The following is a 19,829-nucleotide window of genomic DNA, read 5'->3' on the forward strand; positions in this document are numbered from 1 at the left end:
CTTGAAAAACCTACGTGCTTTCACACCATTCATAGATACTTTTTGTGGCACTTCATGCATATTTTCCACCTCACCGATGATAGAAACATTGCCACCATGACATCCAATCGAATTTAGAATTGTTTCAACTATTCCAATGGCTTCCACGGATCTGGAAAGTGGTTTCATTGTGAAAGCGTACTCTATGTGAAGCTTTAACAAACGATCAAATATACGCATAAAGGCATGCAAAGTGCAAAAGTGTACACAAGTAAGTGGAAAATTGATAATGGGATGCCATGTTTTATCTTTTGTCGACCGATTGGGGACCTCCATGATAGGACACTTCAACACCGAGCACACCCAATCCCTTGCATCATCATCCATTGACCCTGTTGCCTGACTTCTCTTGACATTTTTCTTTGAAGACGTGGAGCCACGAGTACTCTCCTTGTATCCTCATACATAATATGGACAAGGAAGAAGTGATGAAGCACCTTGTTTATACCCAAGTATACATTTGATTGTTTTTAGATCACCTCCTAAGTGCCACTCAACATCAAATGTACCTACTCCATCTACTTCTAGATTTTCTTCCTATAGTTGTGCCTTAATAACCTCTGTGATCCACAGGATCATAGAGAAGAACCATGCCAACACCTCATGAGTCTCTTTCAGAACTTCAAAATCTCCTAACCACCATATTTCTTTTTCCGATTGTACACTAAATGATGGTTTCTGAGAATGATCACTGATAGCATCGACTTTTGCAAAAAACATTGCCTCATTCATGAGTGTCACACTCATACGTTCCAATCTCCATCCTTTGACAATTTGACATTCATCTAGCTTAAGAATAAATATGAGCTTCTCTCCAAGTACTGAAACAACACAGGAATTGAATTATTATACTAAATGATATTCAATACAAATAAAAAATGACATTATAATTTGTATTACCATGTGGAGACAAAGCATAAAATTTAACCATAGCTCGTTGTAGTCGTTTCAAGTCAACAAAAATATTGTTGAATTGATGATAACTAAAAGACTTTGCCCCATTAGGAATAATATTGCCTCCCTTTATATTACCATGTGACTTGGCACTCGTGGAAGAGTACACCATGGATCCTTCAATGTGTTTGTATTCGCCAAGGGATTCCCAAACGAGATCATTGTTTGCTTTTTTTGCAAGTTGGACCCTATGTGGAATAGGAAATAAATTCTCGGTGATGCCTTGTTCTCGTAATGCATCTTTCATCAATCCATGAAGTGCATGGTATGCATTTTTGCTGATCCCAACCTCATCACAAGCTCTCTGGACATCACCCTTAGACACAAGGTTAGAGATCTTTTCTAGGATCTCCTTTGTGATGGCATCTTTCATGTGTTTGGCCTTTTCACAACCTATGATGTAAAGTATATCTTCCTTTGAGATGCATCCTAGGAGAAGATTGCAACGGTCCTCTTGTTTAAAACTTCCATACACATCTTGTATATATGTCCTATTTCAAAAGGTGAACCGAGTTACAAATTGATGAAAATTATTTGAGAGTTATGAACACTGTGAATTTAAAAAAATACCTGGTTGCCGTGATCCGCTTCTTACGTGCCCCTCCATTAGAGGCTATGTTTTCAATGGAAGAGAACTCCCTCTTACGCTCACGCATGCCAAATGGAGTGGCTTTTAGGTGCATCATTGCAATCTGTAGCTTAGTTACCTCTGTTTCTGTAGCTTTCATCTCCTCTTTAAGATCTTTGAGTTGTTTCTCTGTGGAATGTAGTTGTTGTTGGAGGTTTGTGGAATGAATGTGTAACACTTGACATTGTTGTCAGAAATATGTCGACGCACCTGCGTGATTGGAGTCCAATCTCTTACAATACCCAAGAAGACCACGTTCTCCTTCTCCCACATATTTGATTAAGCTTGGGAGTGTACGGAATGTCGGATGACAGCCCACGAGCGGATCTTTTGGATACAACCCTCCCTCAAGCCACAAGTCAACATTGGTTTCTCCTCGAAACCATCGTACGGATGCCGGTTTAGATGCTTTCTCGTCATTTTTTTTTTGTGGGAGCAAATTCGATCGGTAGACGCAGGCTGACATTAGTTGACCTAGTAGATGACGGCGCAGGTGATTCATTGGTTATGTCGCGAAGAGACATGGTGAAAAGTTATGATGGGGAAAAAAATTGATAAGATATACTTTTTATGATAAACAGACAATTTTTGGGATAAAAAGACTTAAAAATATATTTTTTCATATATAGGTTCAATTTTTTAGGTCAAAGGAGGGAAATTTTTAATTTCAATTTTTAGGCTTTATTAGATGGACGTTTTGATGATGTGGCATTATCTATTTATTCTTGGAGTTAATGTAGAGAGGGACCCAAGGAATTTTAGATTTGGAGCTTATAAAAGTTAGATTCTTCTAAAAAATAATGTTTATATATATATATATATATATATATATATATATATATATATATATATATATAGGGACCTTTTGAAAGCTTAAAAGATCCATTTTGAAGATTTTATAAAAAATTCAATTTTTTGGGGTGAATTGATGCACGAACTGAAAAGTGGATTTTGTCATAACTACTTACTCTCTTTATTTGGTGATAGGTAGAGAGAGAATGGTTCTTCTCTCTACTTTTACTCCTCTCTCTCTTTTTACTCCCCTCTCTCTCCTACTTTATCCCCCCCTCTTCCTCCTACTTTACCACCCTCATTCCCTACTTTCCCCCCCTCTCCTATCTAGAGAGAAGTTAGAGAGAGAGCTACAAAAGTAGCCCTATTTATTGTCTTTGTTCCCTCCATCCCCTACAAAATTAGCTTTAATCCCTTAAAATTAGGAATCCTTACATGGCCCCAAGGGGGTCCAATTTTTTCCTAATGAGAGATTAATGATGGGAGCCTAAATCTAAAGTTAGCTCCTATAGAGGAAGTGTGGTTAGACCATCTACCTCCTGATATGAACATGGATGTATAATCCTTGTATGGGGATTGCGGCTCTGAAGCTTCATGAATGTTTAAACCAATGACTCTGAAAACACTACCCTCTTACTTGGGAGATAACATAGACGAATCCATAGTGTGTAAAACCACTTAGATAAAAAGAGCAAAACAAAGCCTAGAGGTAGACAACATCCATTCAATCATGTCTACACCCATTCAATGTACTGTTACTTTAGAATAACTATTAAAAATTAGACCATATTTATGTAATAATCTATAGAAAACTCTAGAGAAGGTGGGAATAACAGGGCTACTCGTAAAAAATTAGGAAAAAATGAAACATGAATTGGATAACAAAGAGATTAGATCCGTTCCAATGAACAAAGTTGGAGAATACTACAAAGTGGAAGAAGGAAATACAACCCTTCCTGTGAGATATAATGATATAGAAACCATGGCAATACTGGATAGTGGGGCAGGCATAGCCATAGCCATGAAAGCAGTATGGGCGCCATGGGGGAATACCAGACATTGGACAAACTCGAATGAAATTGCAATTGGCAATTGGAGACACCGAAAGACCCTTAGGACTGCTTGAAAAAGTAATAGTTAATTCCCTTAGGATTGATTATCAACATAAGTTTGCAATAGTGGACTTTGGAAAGAAACTCAATTATGAAATCATCTTGGGAAGACCTTTCATGCGACAAGTACAACTCAACCAGGATTGGGAAAACAACTATCTGTACTTGAAGCAAGTGGGATAAATAACAAGGGTTAATCTCAAAGATCACACCTATAGAGATGTCATGAAAACGCCCATACAAGAATTTGACTCAGTCTCTTCAGTTGAAACTAAGCTTCCATCTTGGTTGAACAAAGACACACCTATTTGGATGTGTGGGGCTTCAGAAAATGGGAGCTTAAAATGGGAAGAATGTATCTTAGAAAGGGATTGCACAGATGAAGCTTATGTACCTGAACCCTTTCTGGAGAATTTGTTTGAGCCATTTGAGTGGACTCAAATTTTAGCAACAATGGATGTGTGTGTAATATGTCTATGCCTACTCAATTTTGCAATGAGAACGGCTATGCCATAATTCCCATACAAATGATCTCAACCCTTCACATGGAAGATGAAATTTAAGAATCCAAAGACTTGATGAAGGCTCAACAAGTCTTTTCAGACCTCTACTATGATGCAATAGTTGAGTTAGAAGAACATTCAACTACCTCTGATGATTCGGGTCGGAAAAAGAACATGTAAGAGCTAAACTACTCATAAAAGGAGGGGAGGAAAAGTTTTTTGACTTTCCAAACTAGAAACCGAGAAGAAAAAAATGTTATAAAAGAAAAAGAGACAAGAGAAACGTGAAATCTAAACCTATGCCATCAGTCTCTAGTAGAACATATTTTATGATGCAGATAGATGCACATGATTGTGTCAAAGACAAAATCACGGATGGATATCCTTTAGACAAAAAGCAAGAAATATTAAAAACAATGAGACAAACGAGAAAGAAAAATCAAGCAAAACCTAAATACCAAGACAAGGATTCAACCATGACATGAGTTGAATGAAGAAAGAAGTATCAAGAGTTGAAAAAAGCTCTGAAGGATATATATACAACTGAAATGGAAACCACCGAGGAGGAAGGTAAAGATGTAATGAGTGTTCCATCCCATTACAAGAAATATACTCTCCAAGACCAAAAAATCATAGTCGAACAACCTGTCAGGGAACTAAGAAAACATGGCAAGTCGTACGAAGGACCGAAAAACACAAAAAAGATAGATCTGGCCAAACCAGGAGAAGAGCCTAGACCTGCCTACATTGCAAATGACCTGACAGAAGAAGAAGAAGAGCTTTTGTTAAGCTTACTGAAAGAGTACCGGGATATCTTTGATTGATCCTATAAGGATCTCAAGGGTATTGATCCAAAAATCTATCAACATACCATAACTATGAGAGATGATGCAAAACCAAGTAGACAAATGCCATACACTTATAAAGGAGGCATTTTCCAGAAAGATCAAAGAAGAGATAGAAAAACAAAAGGAAGCCGAATTCATTCATGAAATTGAACACACAGATTGGGTGTCTCCAATTGTGATAGTACCCAAGAAAAATACAAAATTAAGAGTATGTGTCAATCTCAAGAAAGTGAATGCAGCTACCATTAGAGACAATTTTCCTCTTCCAATCACTGAGCATGTTTAGAACGAGTTGCAGGAAAAGAAGCTTACAGCTTTTTAGACGCCTTTTTGAGATACAATCAACTTCTGGTTGACCCCAAAGATTAGCATAAAACTTCCTTTGCAACTGAATGGGATATTTTTGCCTATTGGGTTATGCCGTTTGGGTTAACTAATGCTCTTGCCACCTTTCAAAGATTGATGAGCCATGCCTTTAAGGAATATCTTTGGAATTTCTTGGAAGTATATATGGATGATTTATGTGTACATTCATCAATCCGGGCAGATCAATTTGAACACCTCAAAAAGGTCTTCAAAAAATGTAGACTTCATAGGATTTGTTTAAATCCTGAAAAGTGCACATTTATGGGTAGACAAGGAAAAATTCTTGGACATATAGTGTCTAAAAATGGAATAGCTACTGATATGGACAAAATTCATGTTATTGATGAATTGCCTAGATCAGCAAAACAGTTAAAGGGGTTCAAGCTTTCATGGGACATTGTGGATATTACAGATGATTCATTTACATGTACGCTATAATTGCAAAACCCATGTACAACTTGATTACACTCTTTGAATGGACTGATGAGTGTGAAGAATCCTTCTTGAAGCTTAAGCAAGCTCTCACTTCAGCTCCAATATTGAAAGCACTAGATTGAAATAAGATATTCCACATATATGTAGATGCTTTCAATTTTTCCATTGGGTGTATACTAGCTTAACCGGGAGATATAAAAATTGATTTTCCTATTTCTTGTGCTAGTGCAGGTAGAAGGCTCACAGGATATCCACCCCAAGTGGCAAAAGAACTGGTTGAACAAGAATTTTAGATATCTAATTCTGTTCACAAGAGCACCTGCAGCCCTACAGAAAGACCTTACATTCTGTCCTGTACCAAGAGTAAGGACATGGCAGGCATATGATGCACTGAAAAAGAAGAGGCCAACATGGCTGAATTACCCACATCTACCAGCTCCAGAGCAGGAACCAACAACGGAAGAGTACATGGTGAAAACCCTAACGGGTGCCATTACCTTCTTCAAGAGCCTCCCTGACCTCTCCTGTGCAATGCTGTGTAAGATTTGCAGAACGCTGCATTCAAACTTTTCACGAGCCGGGGAAAGCAGAAGCTGGCATGGATGTCTTTTCTCAAAGGCAATAAAGGTCTATGTTATGACTTAAGTGGACAACTTTTAGAAGAAGTTCTTTATGGTTTCTACACCAGATGCATGTTTTTGTCCTCTAGCAATATGTTGGCATTTTGAAGAAGCATTCTATACAGGTTTCTTCACATGGCCAATGAAGATATTTGGGCCAATTAAGTAACCTTACATCAAGATTTGTTGGCTATTCAACCATTGAACTTAAAAACAGAGTTACCATGCAGTTCTTGCAAGTTCCTGATAAAGAAAGAAGAATCAGATATGAAAAAGCACTACATGCGCTTAAAGATCGCCTTGCTAGCCGTCAACCCGAAGACTACTTCAGTCCATCTGTGTCAAGGGACGACACAATTGAGGAGGGGAGAAATGTTAGTAGCAAACTAACTCGGATAACATTTTTTGGAGCTTTTATTGTAAAAAACACTTATTATTTTGATGAATCGGGAATGTTGTAACTCCTACTTTCCAGATAAACAGTGTAATTGATGAGCAGGGGATACAAGCTTCTAGATTGTATCAACCTATCTTTAGTTAGAGCTCCCAAATTATTAGGTTTGACCACAAAAACCTTGGCTAAGGTATAAAAGCCAATTTTTGTAAGTATTTTATAAGTTTTGGATAATAGAAACACAACGTGAGCTAACATCGCTCACTTCTCTCCTTCTCGAACTTTGTACTCTCTTCTCGATTGTCACATTGCAATGCCGTCTATTGCGTTGCAACCGCAAGTAAGAGCTCTACGCATTGAAGTAAGCATTTCATGGTAGTCCCTAGCTTTTGGCGTCACCGACCCGCGGCCCTATTTCATCATAAGTGGGAATTTAAGCTTCAAAATCATAAAATAAGTATAGGTGGGGTATTGGGGCATCATTGCTAATCATTTAAACGCTTTCTGGGTCAAACATGACTAGGTCAAAAACTCACTGCTGTTAATAATCGCGATTTTTGCACTTGACCTAAAGTGAGATTTGAGACCATAAGCATGTGTGATTAGGTCTTAAAAACATGTCCTAGAAGTTTCATAACGTTTAGATGTTGTTTGATGCTGTAATGGTTGTGATTTGTCGCGATTTTTGCACTTGACCTAAAGTGAGATTTGAGACCATAAGCATGTGTGATTAGGTCTTAAAAACATGTCCTAGAAGTTTCATAACGTTTAGATGTTGTTTGATGCTGTAATGGTTGTGATTTGTTTGCCGATTAGCGACTAACTTTTGGTGATTTCTGTCATTTGAGTGTAGTTTGAGATATATGCAAGTTGTTCGTTGTTTTCCAAGAGACTGACAACCTCTTGTAGCCTCTATGCACTACTCGAGTCAACTTCGTCCCATGGATTGACAATTATATTTGTGGTTCTCGCTATGTCTGCAATAAGATAGGAGTGAGCTTAGACACCCGTCCCACATAAACCTTGATGGTGCAATGAAGATAGAGAGCTTCATGCACCACAACTATGCCCGTAACTTAGCTAAATGAAAGCATTAACTTGTCTTCGGCCTCAGTCCCAAGACCTCAAACACCTTCAAAGGTGGAGAGAGCTAGCGGGGAATGAGGGTAGGGAAGAGGAAGAAGAAGTATTCTTACGAGAAAGAAGTAGTATCCTCTCATACCATTACTCATAGAGCTTAGCATAACAAAGTAATGGAGATGAAGAAGTTGACTAGCATAGCATTGAAGCATGGCTCTTGGCTGGATTTGCATTCCATAGCCAAGAGTTGTTGGTGTAGGATCTTGACTTCTCAAGCTTGGAGAAGGAGACGGTGTTCTTGCACAACACACTATGCGAATGAGAGTGTATGTGAGTGAATGAGAGAGAGTATATGGTCAAGAATACCCCCTCCTTGCTTTGGTCGACCCCCTCTTCTAGCTCTAGGTTGGAGATGATTGGACCTCCTCAAGCCTGGTCAATCACAAGCTTTGTGTAGAACAAGCAACAAGGGTAGCATTAGGAAAAGTTTCCTCCTTACCCCTTTGGGAGAGAGGACTTGAATAAATATTAAAAAATTAATTAATTCAACTAAATTCTCATTGGACCTCTCTCAAAGGAATCCAACAGGCTTTAGGCACACTATGGGGGCAACCTAGCTAGGGCATTGACATGTTTCTTATTTGCCTCTTTGAGCAAGGGGTGTCCCTTGGGTGAGGAAAAGATCATTCAACCCCACCCCCTACTCTCGGGGCTCGCCCCCTCCTTTGTAGGCCTTGCTTTGACTTCAAGTACCTCAAGCATCTTGGCCCCCAAGTACCTTAAGCATTCAAGAACCTTAATCATCAAGCATGACAAACACCTTAAGCACCTTAGCCATAAAGCATGACAAGCACGAGCATAATACTTTTGGTGGTCTGAAGGATTTTTTCCCATAGTCTGCCTCAATTGAATGAGTAGGACCCAATCACTTTCTTTGAGAGCTAATGCCCTTCTGTGCTCATCGTTAGCAGCAGCCTTTTGCCTTTGTTGTGATATGGATATAGCCTCCTTAATATTTTGGAATGATTCTTGTAGGTCTCGGCTATACTCATCAACAAAAAAGATTGTCCCATGTACCTTAAGTAGCGAGGGACTTTTAGGTCTTCCTTCAATGATTTCAAAAGGTGCCCCTGTAGTAGTATGGACAATGTTATTGTACGCATACTCTACGAGTGGCAAATACTTCTCCCATTGTGAGCGCTGATCTACTTTTGTAACATAAGTCTTAAGTAGATTGAGAATTGTAAGGTTAGCTATCTCACTTTGGCCATCCGTTTGTGGGTGATAGGCCAAAGAGAAGTTCAACCTTGTACCTAGGTTCAAAGAGACCTTTCCAAAAATTATTGGTCATTCTAGGATCTCTATCTGACACAATGGATGTTGGACATCCATGGTGTTTGAAAATCTAAGATATGAAGAGGGTTGCCATGTGGTGTGTCTTAACAGTATTTTTAACATGAATAAAGTGTGCTTGCTTGCTAAACCTGTCAACTATTGTCCATATTCCTGTATTCCCATGGATAGAGTTGGGTAATCCAAAGATAAAATCCATGGATATACTCTCCCATGACAAATTAGAGATTGGTAATGGATGGAGTAATCTAGGTTGTTTCCCTCTATCATACTTGGTCTTTTGGCATACCACAAATTTGGAAACATAATCTTGCATGTCCACTTTCATGGTGGGCCAATCAAAATAAATCTCTACTCCTTGTAGAGTTGGTTGAATCCCTCTATGCCCCTCATAGGGAGGAGCATGGGATTCATACATCACTTTCTCACGAAGGGAGTGAGTAACACATAGCCTGTTGCCATGGAAAAGATAACCATCCTGCAAGGTGAATGGTTTCTCTTTATTCCCTAAGGCAAGGGCTGACATTATGTCTTTAAAATTAGGGTCAATAGTGTACTCATCTATCATGGAAGATAGATCATCGTGAGTTGCTATAGACACCGCATTTGCCTTCGATCATTGTGACAGTGCATCAGCCACTTGATTATGCTTACCAACAATATAAGAAATATGAAAATTAAATTACGAGAGAAAATTTTCCCACTTCATTTGTTTGTCGGAGAGCTTGGTTTGCGTGATGAAGTACTTGAGACTTTGGTGTTCTATTTGTAAGATGAATGGAGTCCCCAATAGATAGTGCTTTCAAGTGTTGAGGGCATGTAGGACATCTAGTAGTTCCTTCTCATAGATTCTCGATACTCTCTCGTTGGAATTGAGTCTTTGACTCTCATATGCTATGGCATGCCCTTCTTGAAGCAAAACTACTCCAAGGCAATCTCCACAAGCATCACATTGGACCTCAAATGGTTTTGAGAGATTCGGTAGTGTAAGCACGATTTGAGAAGTAAGATTTTCTTTATGTTTTCCAAAAACACTTTACTCTTTAGCAGTCAATATGTACCTAACATTTTTCTTGGTCAAGTCATGTAGTGGTCGTGCTTTTTGGGAGAATTTAGCTATGAAGCATCTATAGTATGCACACATACCAATAAAGATTTTCTTTATGTTTTCCAAAAGCACTTTACTCTTTAGCAGTCAATATGTACCTAATATTTTTCTTGGTCAAGTCATGTAGTAGTCCTGCTATTTGGGAGAATTTAGCTATGAAGCATCTATAGTATGCACACATTCCAATAAAGCTTTGTAGCTCATGTAGAATCCTTGGATTAGGCCATCCTTTTATTACCTCAAGCTTGGCTAGATCCATACAGATACCATCTTGAGAGATAATATGACCTAGGTATTAAATCTCTTGGAGGAAAAATTCACTCTTATTTTGGTTAATGAAAAGTTTATTCTCCTTCTTTATAACTTGAAAACCTACCTGGAGTGTTGCTTATGCTCCTCCAAATATTTGGAGTAGATGATAATTACATCGATCAAGTGAACTTGTGATAGGGTCTAAATAATTTCTCCATTAGAGAGTTGAACGTGGCTAGAGCATTTGTCAAACCAAAAGGCATGACAATATGTTCATGAAGACCAAACGTTGTATGGAACGCCATCTTTACAATATATTCATTCACTATCCTTATTTGATGATAGCCACTTTTAAGGTCAATCCTACTGAAGTAGGTCAAACCTTGTAGCTTATCAAACATGTATTCTACCTTATTTGATAATAGCCACTTTTAAGGTCAATCCTACTGAAGTAGGTCAAACATTGTAGCTTATCAAACATGTCTTCTACCTGCGGTATGAGAGATTTGTTCTTGATAGTGATACAATTTAGTGCTTGATAGTCCACACACATGCAATATGTGCCATCTTTCTTTTGCACTAAAAGGACTTGAGAACAAAAGGGAGAGGAGATAGGCCTCACCATTCCCCTGTCTACCATCACTTGCACTTGCCTCATAATATCCTCTTGTTGAGCTTGAGAAACTCTATAAAGAGGTTTATTAGGTGGTGAGCTCCTAGGTAGAAGCTCTATCATATGGTCATCATCCTCTCATTTTGGAGAGGTAATTCCATAGAGATGTCATCGATAAATACATCTTGAAATCTATTTAGAAAATTAGACGTCTAATTCTTCTCGACTCCTACCACTTTGTTTTGTTAAAACATTAGCATCATTTAGACACTCTTTGACAAAAATCATGTACAAGGAAACCAAGATTTTCATTGACTTATCAAAAGCAGGTGAATTTACAAGGGGTATAGTACAATCACACTCATTAGCATCTATGTACATGCTCTTTTTTGTGTAGGTGAAGTAGATTCTCCTTTCAAAAAACTATATGTTGGCAGCCATGCGGTTGAACCATGGTGCCCCTAGGATAACATCATCATGCTGGAGAGGAGAGATGAAAAAGTCTTCTTTTTTGACATAGCTTTGGATGAAGCCTCAATTTTCCAATCAAGGGAGTAATGGAGGGTTGCTGTCCCTTAATCCCCATCGGCAGTTACAATATCTCCCATCTCAAAAGCTTGAATGCCCATCTTAGTGGCCAACTCCGTTGATATGAATTTGTGAGTAGAGCCAAGATAAAAAAGGATGAAGGCATCATGATCTCTCACTTCTCCCAAGCATAGGAAAGGGACGATCCTTTGCAATAAGCATCCTCTTTTGGAGCTTCAATTTGTGGAAGCTCTAGGAGTCTCATTGCGAGCATTTCTTTTGGGGGAAAAACGACAGCCATGTCCTTGCTCCCCACACTTAAATAATTTGTGATCTTTATGAAAAGCCTCTAGCTCTTTCATGAGAGAGTTTGTTTTTACCTTTGTAAACTTATTTCTCCTTGGTCTTGTTGTTGTTGTTGTCGTTGTTGCTGGAGTTGCCTTGGGAAGAATTTTGAGCATTGTTCTTCCCCTTTGCATCACTTCAATCTTTGTTTTCCATGGGCTTGGAATTCCTTTTAGCCCCTTGTTGGAAGTTGATACAAGGTGAAACCATAGTGTGGTGGATGACTTCGGTGATAGAATCGGGCCATTGGGAGTTGACATACTCGGCCATTTCTTCAAGTAATCCAGGACAAAATTGTTGCTTCTGCTTGGCGAAGTCTATCTTTTGAAAGAGGTAGCTTTAAGATGTAAATCCCAAAACTTGTCTACATATTTTTGGATAGACTCGTGGGAGAGTAGCTTCAAGCTTCTCCATTCAGTAAGCCCTTTGTCCTTGGCATTGCTTGCAATGAATTTCTTACTTATAGAAACTCATAGAGTTTTCCATGTCCTTGGGGCTTCACCATTTCCGAGGATACTAGCCCACCATTGGCCAAAATAGTTTTCAAAGTGCATAGCTACATGGCCTTGCTTGGAGGACTATGTGAAGCTCTCGTCTCCAAAGGCCACATCAGAATGCTGGATGAAGGCCAATACTTTGTGAGTAGCACCAAAGGTGCCATCATAGGTGAGAAAAGAGATACTCCTTCCTCCCTCTTTGAACTTCTTAAGATTTTGGGACCTTTTCCAAGCAAGGTAGGATTTGCAATGTCCTCTCCTCTTGTATTCTCTAGGAGAATAACCACATCTTTTGTCAAAAGAGGAGGAAGGTGAAGAAGAAGGAGAAGAGGGTGACCTCTTTCTTGCCTTTTTCTTCCTTTGTTCCTCTCTTCCCTTTTGAAGTGACGAGGAGAAGGACTATAGGATGATCTTTTCTTCTTGAGAGGAGTTGGGGATCCTCGAGACCGCCGTCTTCGTGGAGCCACATCTTCAAAGGAATTTAGAAATTCACTTCTTTCTTGTTCATTGCATTCCTCCTCCTCTCTTATTAGAGAGACTCTTCTTTTGGAACCGTCAACAAGAGGCTTCCTTAGCTCTCTCTCTTCTTGGAGAGGAAAGGAAATCCCATAGACACGAAGTTGTTGGGTAACTTCGGCTTGCAAGGGAGGATTGCCCATAGCTTGTTGCAACCTAGTAACAAGATAGTTCACAAACATTGAGGCATCATCCTTCATGTGCAAAATCAAAGTTTTCAATATTCATACTATTCTCTTGATTATTGTCATCCATGCTAATTAAACTTATGTGTATGCTACTTTGTGCTTTGTTACCGTCAAAAACCTTAGTTGCTACTCTTCTTTACCTTTATAAATGAGCTCTCAAACAGCCACACCTGTGGTTTAGAGATTGTTGATTGCAAAGCAGCTTCCAAACTTTCCCAATTTTTCTTTTATTCATCATGCAGCCCGTTGTACCATATCTTTTACCACAAACCAAGAGTGGAAAAACTTGAAACATACCTTCTTCTCTTAACAATCTGCTCTCTAGCAAAAATAGTCCATAATCTTGTAGCCATGTTTTTGCATCTTCAATCCCATTAAAAAATGACAAACCTGACCACATCTCTTTAGTAACATCTGCTCTTCAAAATCTGCCTATCTAGCATCTTTAGAACTTGCTTTTCCTTCAACCAAGGAGCAATCAACGTGCTCCTCAGTGGGGGCACGAGAAGATGGACGGGGGAAAAGGGAAAACACACCCGACAACACACACACGCCTCTCTATAGCTCAGGTGGAGTCACAACATCTCGATGCTCTAAAAAAAACACATTGAAGAACAAAACTTCAATGCAATCACTCATCTACACACAATAAGCCCACAATGACACACAAAAGCACAACTTATTGCATTCCAATCATCATAATTGCTTCTCGTTTCTCAACCACACACATAACACCTCTCTGTTTGCACACACATCAATATTTTGTTCATTGCAAGTGGACATTGAGTTGAGTAGTACTCACCATTATTCATCATCCACCAGTTCCATGAGGTTGCTCTTTTGCCATCAATTGAATGAAATCATTTGCAAAAAGTCCTCCTCTTAGTCTGAATGTACCCAACGCTTTGATGCAATTAATTTAATCTAGAGCATTTGAGTAGAATGTATTGATGACTTGATAGAAATCCTTGATCACATTTTCATTTGACATCAAGTTTAAATCTCAATACTCGGGATCAAGGATGTAAGCAACACTATGGAATGGACTATGAGCACTCTTTCACTTGGCATGAAAGTACTTGAACAAAACTTTCCATTTTCTAGGAGACAATGTTATTCGTCACTACTTTTCTATTACAGACTCTTTTAACTTCTTAGGATTTTTAAAACTTTGTTGGAATATCCACCAAGTCATCCATACTTTCTTTAGGTTTGATGCCTTTTGATCAAGGTTACAAATTGCAAACATAATAGGCATCATTAGGTGGTATGCATCCATTACACTCCTCCCCCAAGTAGGCTTGTTTATGGATCCTCGTAAACTCATAACCTTCTGTTTTGCTCATTTAAATTGATCAACCTGCTATTCGTCGTCAAATGTCCTACAACCAAAAGTATCAATTGCAGCGCATTTATTAGGTAAGAGAGACTCCAATGTGTGATAGTGCATGCAAAATTGAGTGTCAATAGGCAGTTTCAATATAACTGACAGGTGCATCCTGTATGTATCAAGCACTCTTTGTCGTTTCAAGATAAAATTTACACCTTAATGCACGGTGTTGATTATTTTGGCAAACCATGTAGTTTCTTCACTAGTATACCAATCTTTTAGTGCCAAGTTTAAACTTGTGTTTTGCAACCATTGGCATAAATGTGTGGAAAGCATCCTTTTATTATATTACTAGCATTTTTATAATTCTTTGCATTGTCCATGACTACTTGAATGGCATGCTCAACACCTATTTCTTTAATTATATTGGTCAACACACTAGCAATATAAGAATCGCTTTTAATAGCATCAAAATATTCAATAGCTTCTATGAACATCTCTCCTCTTAGACACACTAATATAAGATTGATCAATGGTCTTCTTTGAACATTAAGCCAGCCATCACATACATTTGTACATCTTAAAAGCGATATATTGCTAAAAATGATTTTGGAAACACATCTTTTACTTTGACATAACATTTGTCCAACAGATCATTCTGTATCGTGTGATATGAAGGAACTAAACTAAAAATCTTGGACCGTACTCATCAATTTTCTTTTGTGCATGTTTTCAATGATGACTCTCAACCATGACTAATGCACTTCTAGTAAAGAAAATTGCTTTTACTAGTGAAAATTTTACCTCTTCTAACATTTGCATTTGAAATCTTTGGCACAAAGATCTTTGTCGCATTTCTAACCTCACAGTCACGCTTAGAAGAAACAATGCTGGGTATTGTGTCTCCTTGCACATGTTGTTTTGTAGTGCTCGTTGGAGTTACCATAGGATCGACATGATTCGAGTTTAACTATGTCTGCTCTTGGTATGTCAAAATATATTGATAATAATCTGAATGCATACTAAGAATCGACAATAATCTGAATGCATACTAAGAACCAACAATAATCTGAATGTTGGGGCACCATCCAATGCCAGCATATATGTTCAGAAGGCACCATCCACTACCAACACCCATATCACAATCTTACGTGATTATGGAATTATGAAGATTTTTTTTTCCGTTTTATAATGCATGCCAAAATCGAAGTAAATTTTGTTTTTAGGTATTTTTGAGTTAGAAAAAACCAACGGTAATGCTAAGAAGGCAATCTATAAAATCTTGCGTGTTTCCACATTTATTTAGCAATACAAGAAATGAGATTCAATGATTCTACTTAAGGATATAATTTCTCTACAAGGAGAATATGGTACTCATATTTACTGTTCAAAATGAAAAATGAAGTACAATGGTACAATACATGGATATAATTTCTCAGCACTATTGCCAAAAATATGCGGAACATGATCAAGATGTCCTTTTGTGTCAGTAGTTGTCACTCCTTGCTTCCAAAGATGTAATGCTCCTGTTTGTACTCATAGCCATAGTTGTAGAGTCTTCTAAAATTAATTGCCAACATATATTAGAAGAGCAAGAGAAGTTCTTATTGATCCAATAAGTGCTAATGGTGTATGAGCATTGTTTGTACTCATAGCCATAGTTGTAGAGTCTTGTAAAATTAATTGCCAACATATATTAGAAGAGCAAGAGAAGTTCTTATGGATCCAATAAGTGCTAATGGTGTATGAGCAAGTACGATGTACTTCTAGGAAATCAAGATCCACTAAAGTATTGGATGTGTGTGTATATTTTATATAATTATATTATTTATCCACAAAAGAACACTTTATATGTTCAAAAGACATATTACTCCGACCAAGATATATTGCTCAATTGTGTCCGAAAACATTCAGATTACTGGTGAGAATAGCACGGATCAAGGTAAAACACTATCCTTACGAAGGGTATCACCAACTTGAAGTGGGGGGGTTAAAATAGAAGCACCTTAATTATTAAATTCAAGTGGTTGGCTCATAATATGTAACCACCTATGGACTTTGAGCGTTGATATTGGGGCTTTTGGTGATATTATCATATAAACAAACAAGATGTTGTTTGAATTTTGATAGCTAATACTCCCTAGTAGTTGTTGGTATACATAGATAAGATTAAAAAAAGGGCTGTATAGATTTCGTGAATTGCTTTTTTTAACTGAAGAGTTAAGAACCAAGATGGAAGGCTACCTTGAGGATAACCAATATCTTATAGCTAGGTGTTTTCTATATGAAAAGAAGACAACCACATATGTCGAACTCAAATTCACTGCTAGAATTCGGGTATGTATAGACAATACAAAGCTTAAACTCATCAATGAAAGATTAGTAGCAAGTCATGCCTATCCTCTTACAATTTTACCATTCTTAATTTTAGCTACACCTCAACCCAAGTTTCTAACCCTAGTACAAATTTTTAGTTAAAGCAGTCGTTGCAATCACTCAAGAGTCGTTGCAATCACTCAAGTGTGCAAGGGGGTCTTTCATGGGATTGGCAACGATTGCAAGCGGATTGGGGGAGGGGGGCCGGGGGGGTGGCCCATACTTGTCTTTAATGCATATGATTTTTTGGATGGTGATAAGTACAAACTTCACTCTTGTTTTGTAGAGGGTCCTCATCACAACTTGCATCTTGACTTGATGTATTGAAAGGCTATAAATATCAAATATTTTTGTCTCATAATGTTGCAATTTATTTGTACATATGGTGTATAGTATCTTGTAATTGTATAGTTTGTATAACAAAGGGGATAGTCTTTCAGACACATGCACCTCTCACATTGCACTTCTTATTGGTTCATGATTATAGATAATATGAGGACAAGAATCAGGAATTTAGAATTCAAGTAATCACTCAAAATGACATTCGAGTGAACATCTATGTTAGGAGAAGCTAAGGTGAATTATACCTTGGGCAGACCATGGCGAGAGAGGAGCAACCAAGATGAGGCGAGAGAGAGAGAGCGAGAGCGAGAGAGATAGTCGACACGACACAGTAAAAAGCACGCTTGTGTATATTTTCTTTGTAAAAAAAACTTTACATATATAGAAAATTTTTCACGCACACTTAACTTTTAACTAAGGTTGCCTGCATGCTTCAAAAGGGAGTTTCCCACGGGCTAACACCAACAATCGAACGAGGGCTTGAACCCAACAATCTAGTTGGTAAGGTGAAGGCTTTCGTTAAAGTTGACAAAGTCATGTATTTAAACTATTGGATGAAGGGGGAAGAAACCAATTTTGAAAAACTCCAATTTACATGGTTGTTTACGTTTCTTAACGCTTTGTGATCATGTAAAATTTTTGAGTGATCACCTAAATACTAAATCATTGATAAAAATACTCCTTATCCAAGCACCCAAAGATTGTTGATGCGTATAGCTTAAATTTAGGAGCACAAGGACGGTCTTTTAAGAAAAATGTGTATGGCCCAGAAGCTCTCAAGTGAGACGAGCCACAATTATGGTGGTAGAACGAGCAATAGAGGTTTAAGGAGGAGGAGATGAGCGGGATGTGTTAGCCTATGGTGGGAGTTTTTTTCAAAGATGAAGTGCAGGGCACAAGCTTGATGCCATCAATGTATAAAATGGCATAGCCTTGATGTGTCACAATGTCTTTCTAAGTGGTATGAGAGAGTGGCCCTAAGGTTTGAACATAGGACATCTAGCCTATATTGGTATAATTTTTTTTTGATAAGTGTACCATAGAGTGGTTCCCCGTGGGGTTCGAACACTGACAATGGGGTAGCAAAGTGGGCGCCCTTCAATCTTCCACGCGAGCTGTGGAGACGAGTTTTCTGCGGAAGGCCGAAATGAACGCGCTGGCTCTCTCATTCAGCTCCTCTCTGCTCATCATTTGCTCCTCCTCTGTCTTCTCCTCCGACCACCCTTCCCCTAAATTCTCCTCCATCGGATCTCTCCCATTTGCACTCACTTCCTCATATTCCCATTTGCTCTCTTTATCCGGTCCCTGCTCATCTTCTGCCCTGCCTATCATTTCAGAAGTCTGCGTCATTGGGGCTTGCGATCGCACACATTCCTCGAATGCATCACCATCACCATCACCATTATGCTTTCCATTGACATCATTGTCTTCACAGTCTACTCCGGATTGTACATCACTCTCCACAGCACCACTGCAACAATTTGGGTCTTCATAATCCTCCCTCCTAACATCACCATCCCCATCCGCTTCGAGCAAATCCGGCCTATTCTCATGCTGACCTTCCTCATCCGAAAGATCGGCAATGTCACCATTTGCAATGTCAAGACTTGTAACGACGGCGACGGCCATTGTATCCGATGTCATCTTGCATTCGCCTGTATCCAGCTTCTGGGAAATTGTCGAATGCGCATTTGACGGAGCGTATATAGTATGATCACTAGCATCCAGTTTTGTAGATGCAGGTTTCTGAAGCAACATTGAGGTTATAGCAGGCTCTGTTATGCCATCATCGCTTTGTGCCTCATCCACAACGTACACATTGGGTCTTTCAATGAGTCTGAGATAGGATGGGGATGGTGCATGTGATCCATAAATCTCATCAAGAGCCAGCCTGTCGTTAAGGATCTGTGCAGCAGAATAGAAGTCGCTTTGATGTAGATCTGTATCTTGCAGCTCTGCAGATTCTCGGCGCTTTGACGAAGGATCGAGAACCCCAGACGAGAAAACAAGGGCTACAATGAGGAAATTAAGCAGGAAGAAGTAGAAAGGAGAGCTTGTGGCAATGCCCAAAAGAGAATCCCACAATGTGTATGCGATGGTCTGGAATGCGATTGGGATAAGGTCTGACGAGGAGGGGGCAAAAAAGGGGACAAGGGACACAGAGACGAGGATGATGAGGAAGGTGGTGGCTATGGAGGGCCTGTGTGCAGAGGCAAAAGAGAGGTGGGAGAGCTGGGAAGAAGCCATGCTACACAAGATGAGGAATTTATCATGTCTGGCTTGTTGTCATAGCCGCATGTTTCTTGCAATGTATGAAGGTTTGATTGAAATGGAGAGAGAGAGAGAGAGAGAGAGAGAGAGAGAGAGAGAGAGAGAGAGAGAATGGTTGTGTTTGGGTGTAAGAGAGAGAATGTGTAGGCAGAATGTAATAATCAATCTCAACCTTAGTAACAAGCTTGGCATTTTATATGGAGTACAAAAGAAGGCTTGGTTGATACAAAAAGAGAGGCTTGGGGTTCTACATTACTTGCATTGCAAATTCTCCCCATCCTCCTTAGCTTCACCCTTGGGAAAAGAAAGACCCTTTTTGTTGGACAACTATTTCTTCTA

The 19,829-nt window shown here is 38.9% G+C and overlaps 1 protein-coding gene across 1 annotated transcript; it reads right to left on the bottom strand.

The window, feature by feature from the left end:
- Nucleotides 1-17,878: 17,878 nt before the first annotated feature.
- Nucleotides 17,879-19,610, bottom strand: LOC147438604 (uncharacterized). Its single transcript, XM_086484656.1, has one exon. The coding sequence runs from the start codon at nt 19,464-19,466 to the stop codon at nt 18,318-18,320; it is 1,149 nt and encodes a 382-aa protein (XP_086340782.1). The 5' UTR covers nt 19,467-19,610; the 3' UTR covers nt 17,879-18,317.
- Between the last annotated feature and the right edge of the window lie 219 nt (nt 19,611-19,829).

This window comes from Adiantum capillus-veneris, chromosome 16 (genome assembly GCF_014529385.1).
Source record: "Adiantum capillus-veneris isolate H3 chromosome 16, ASM1452938v2, whole genome shotgun sequence".
Classification (NCBI taxonomy): domain Eukaryota; kingdom Viridiplantae; phylum Streptophyta; class Polypodiopsida; order Polypodiales; family Pteridaceae; genus Adiantum; species Adiantum capillus-veneris.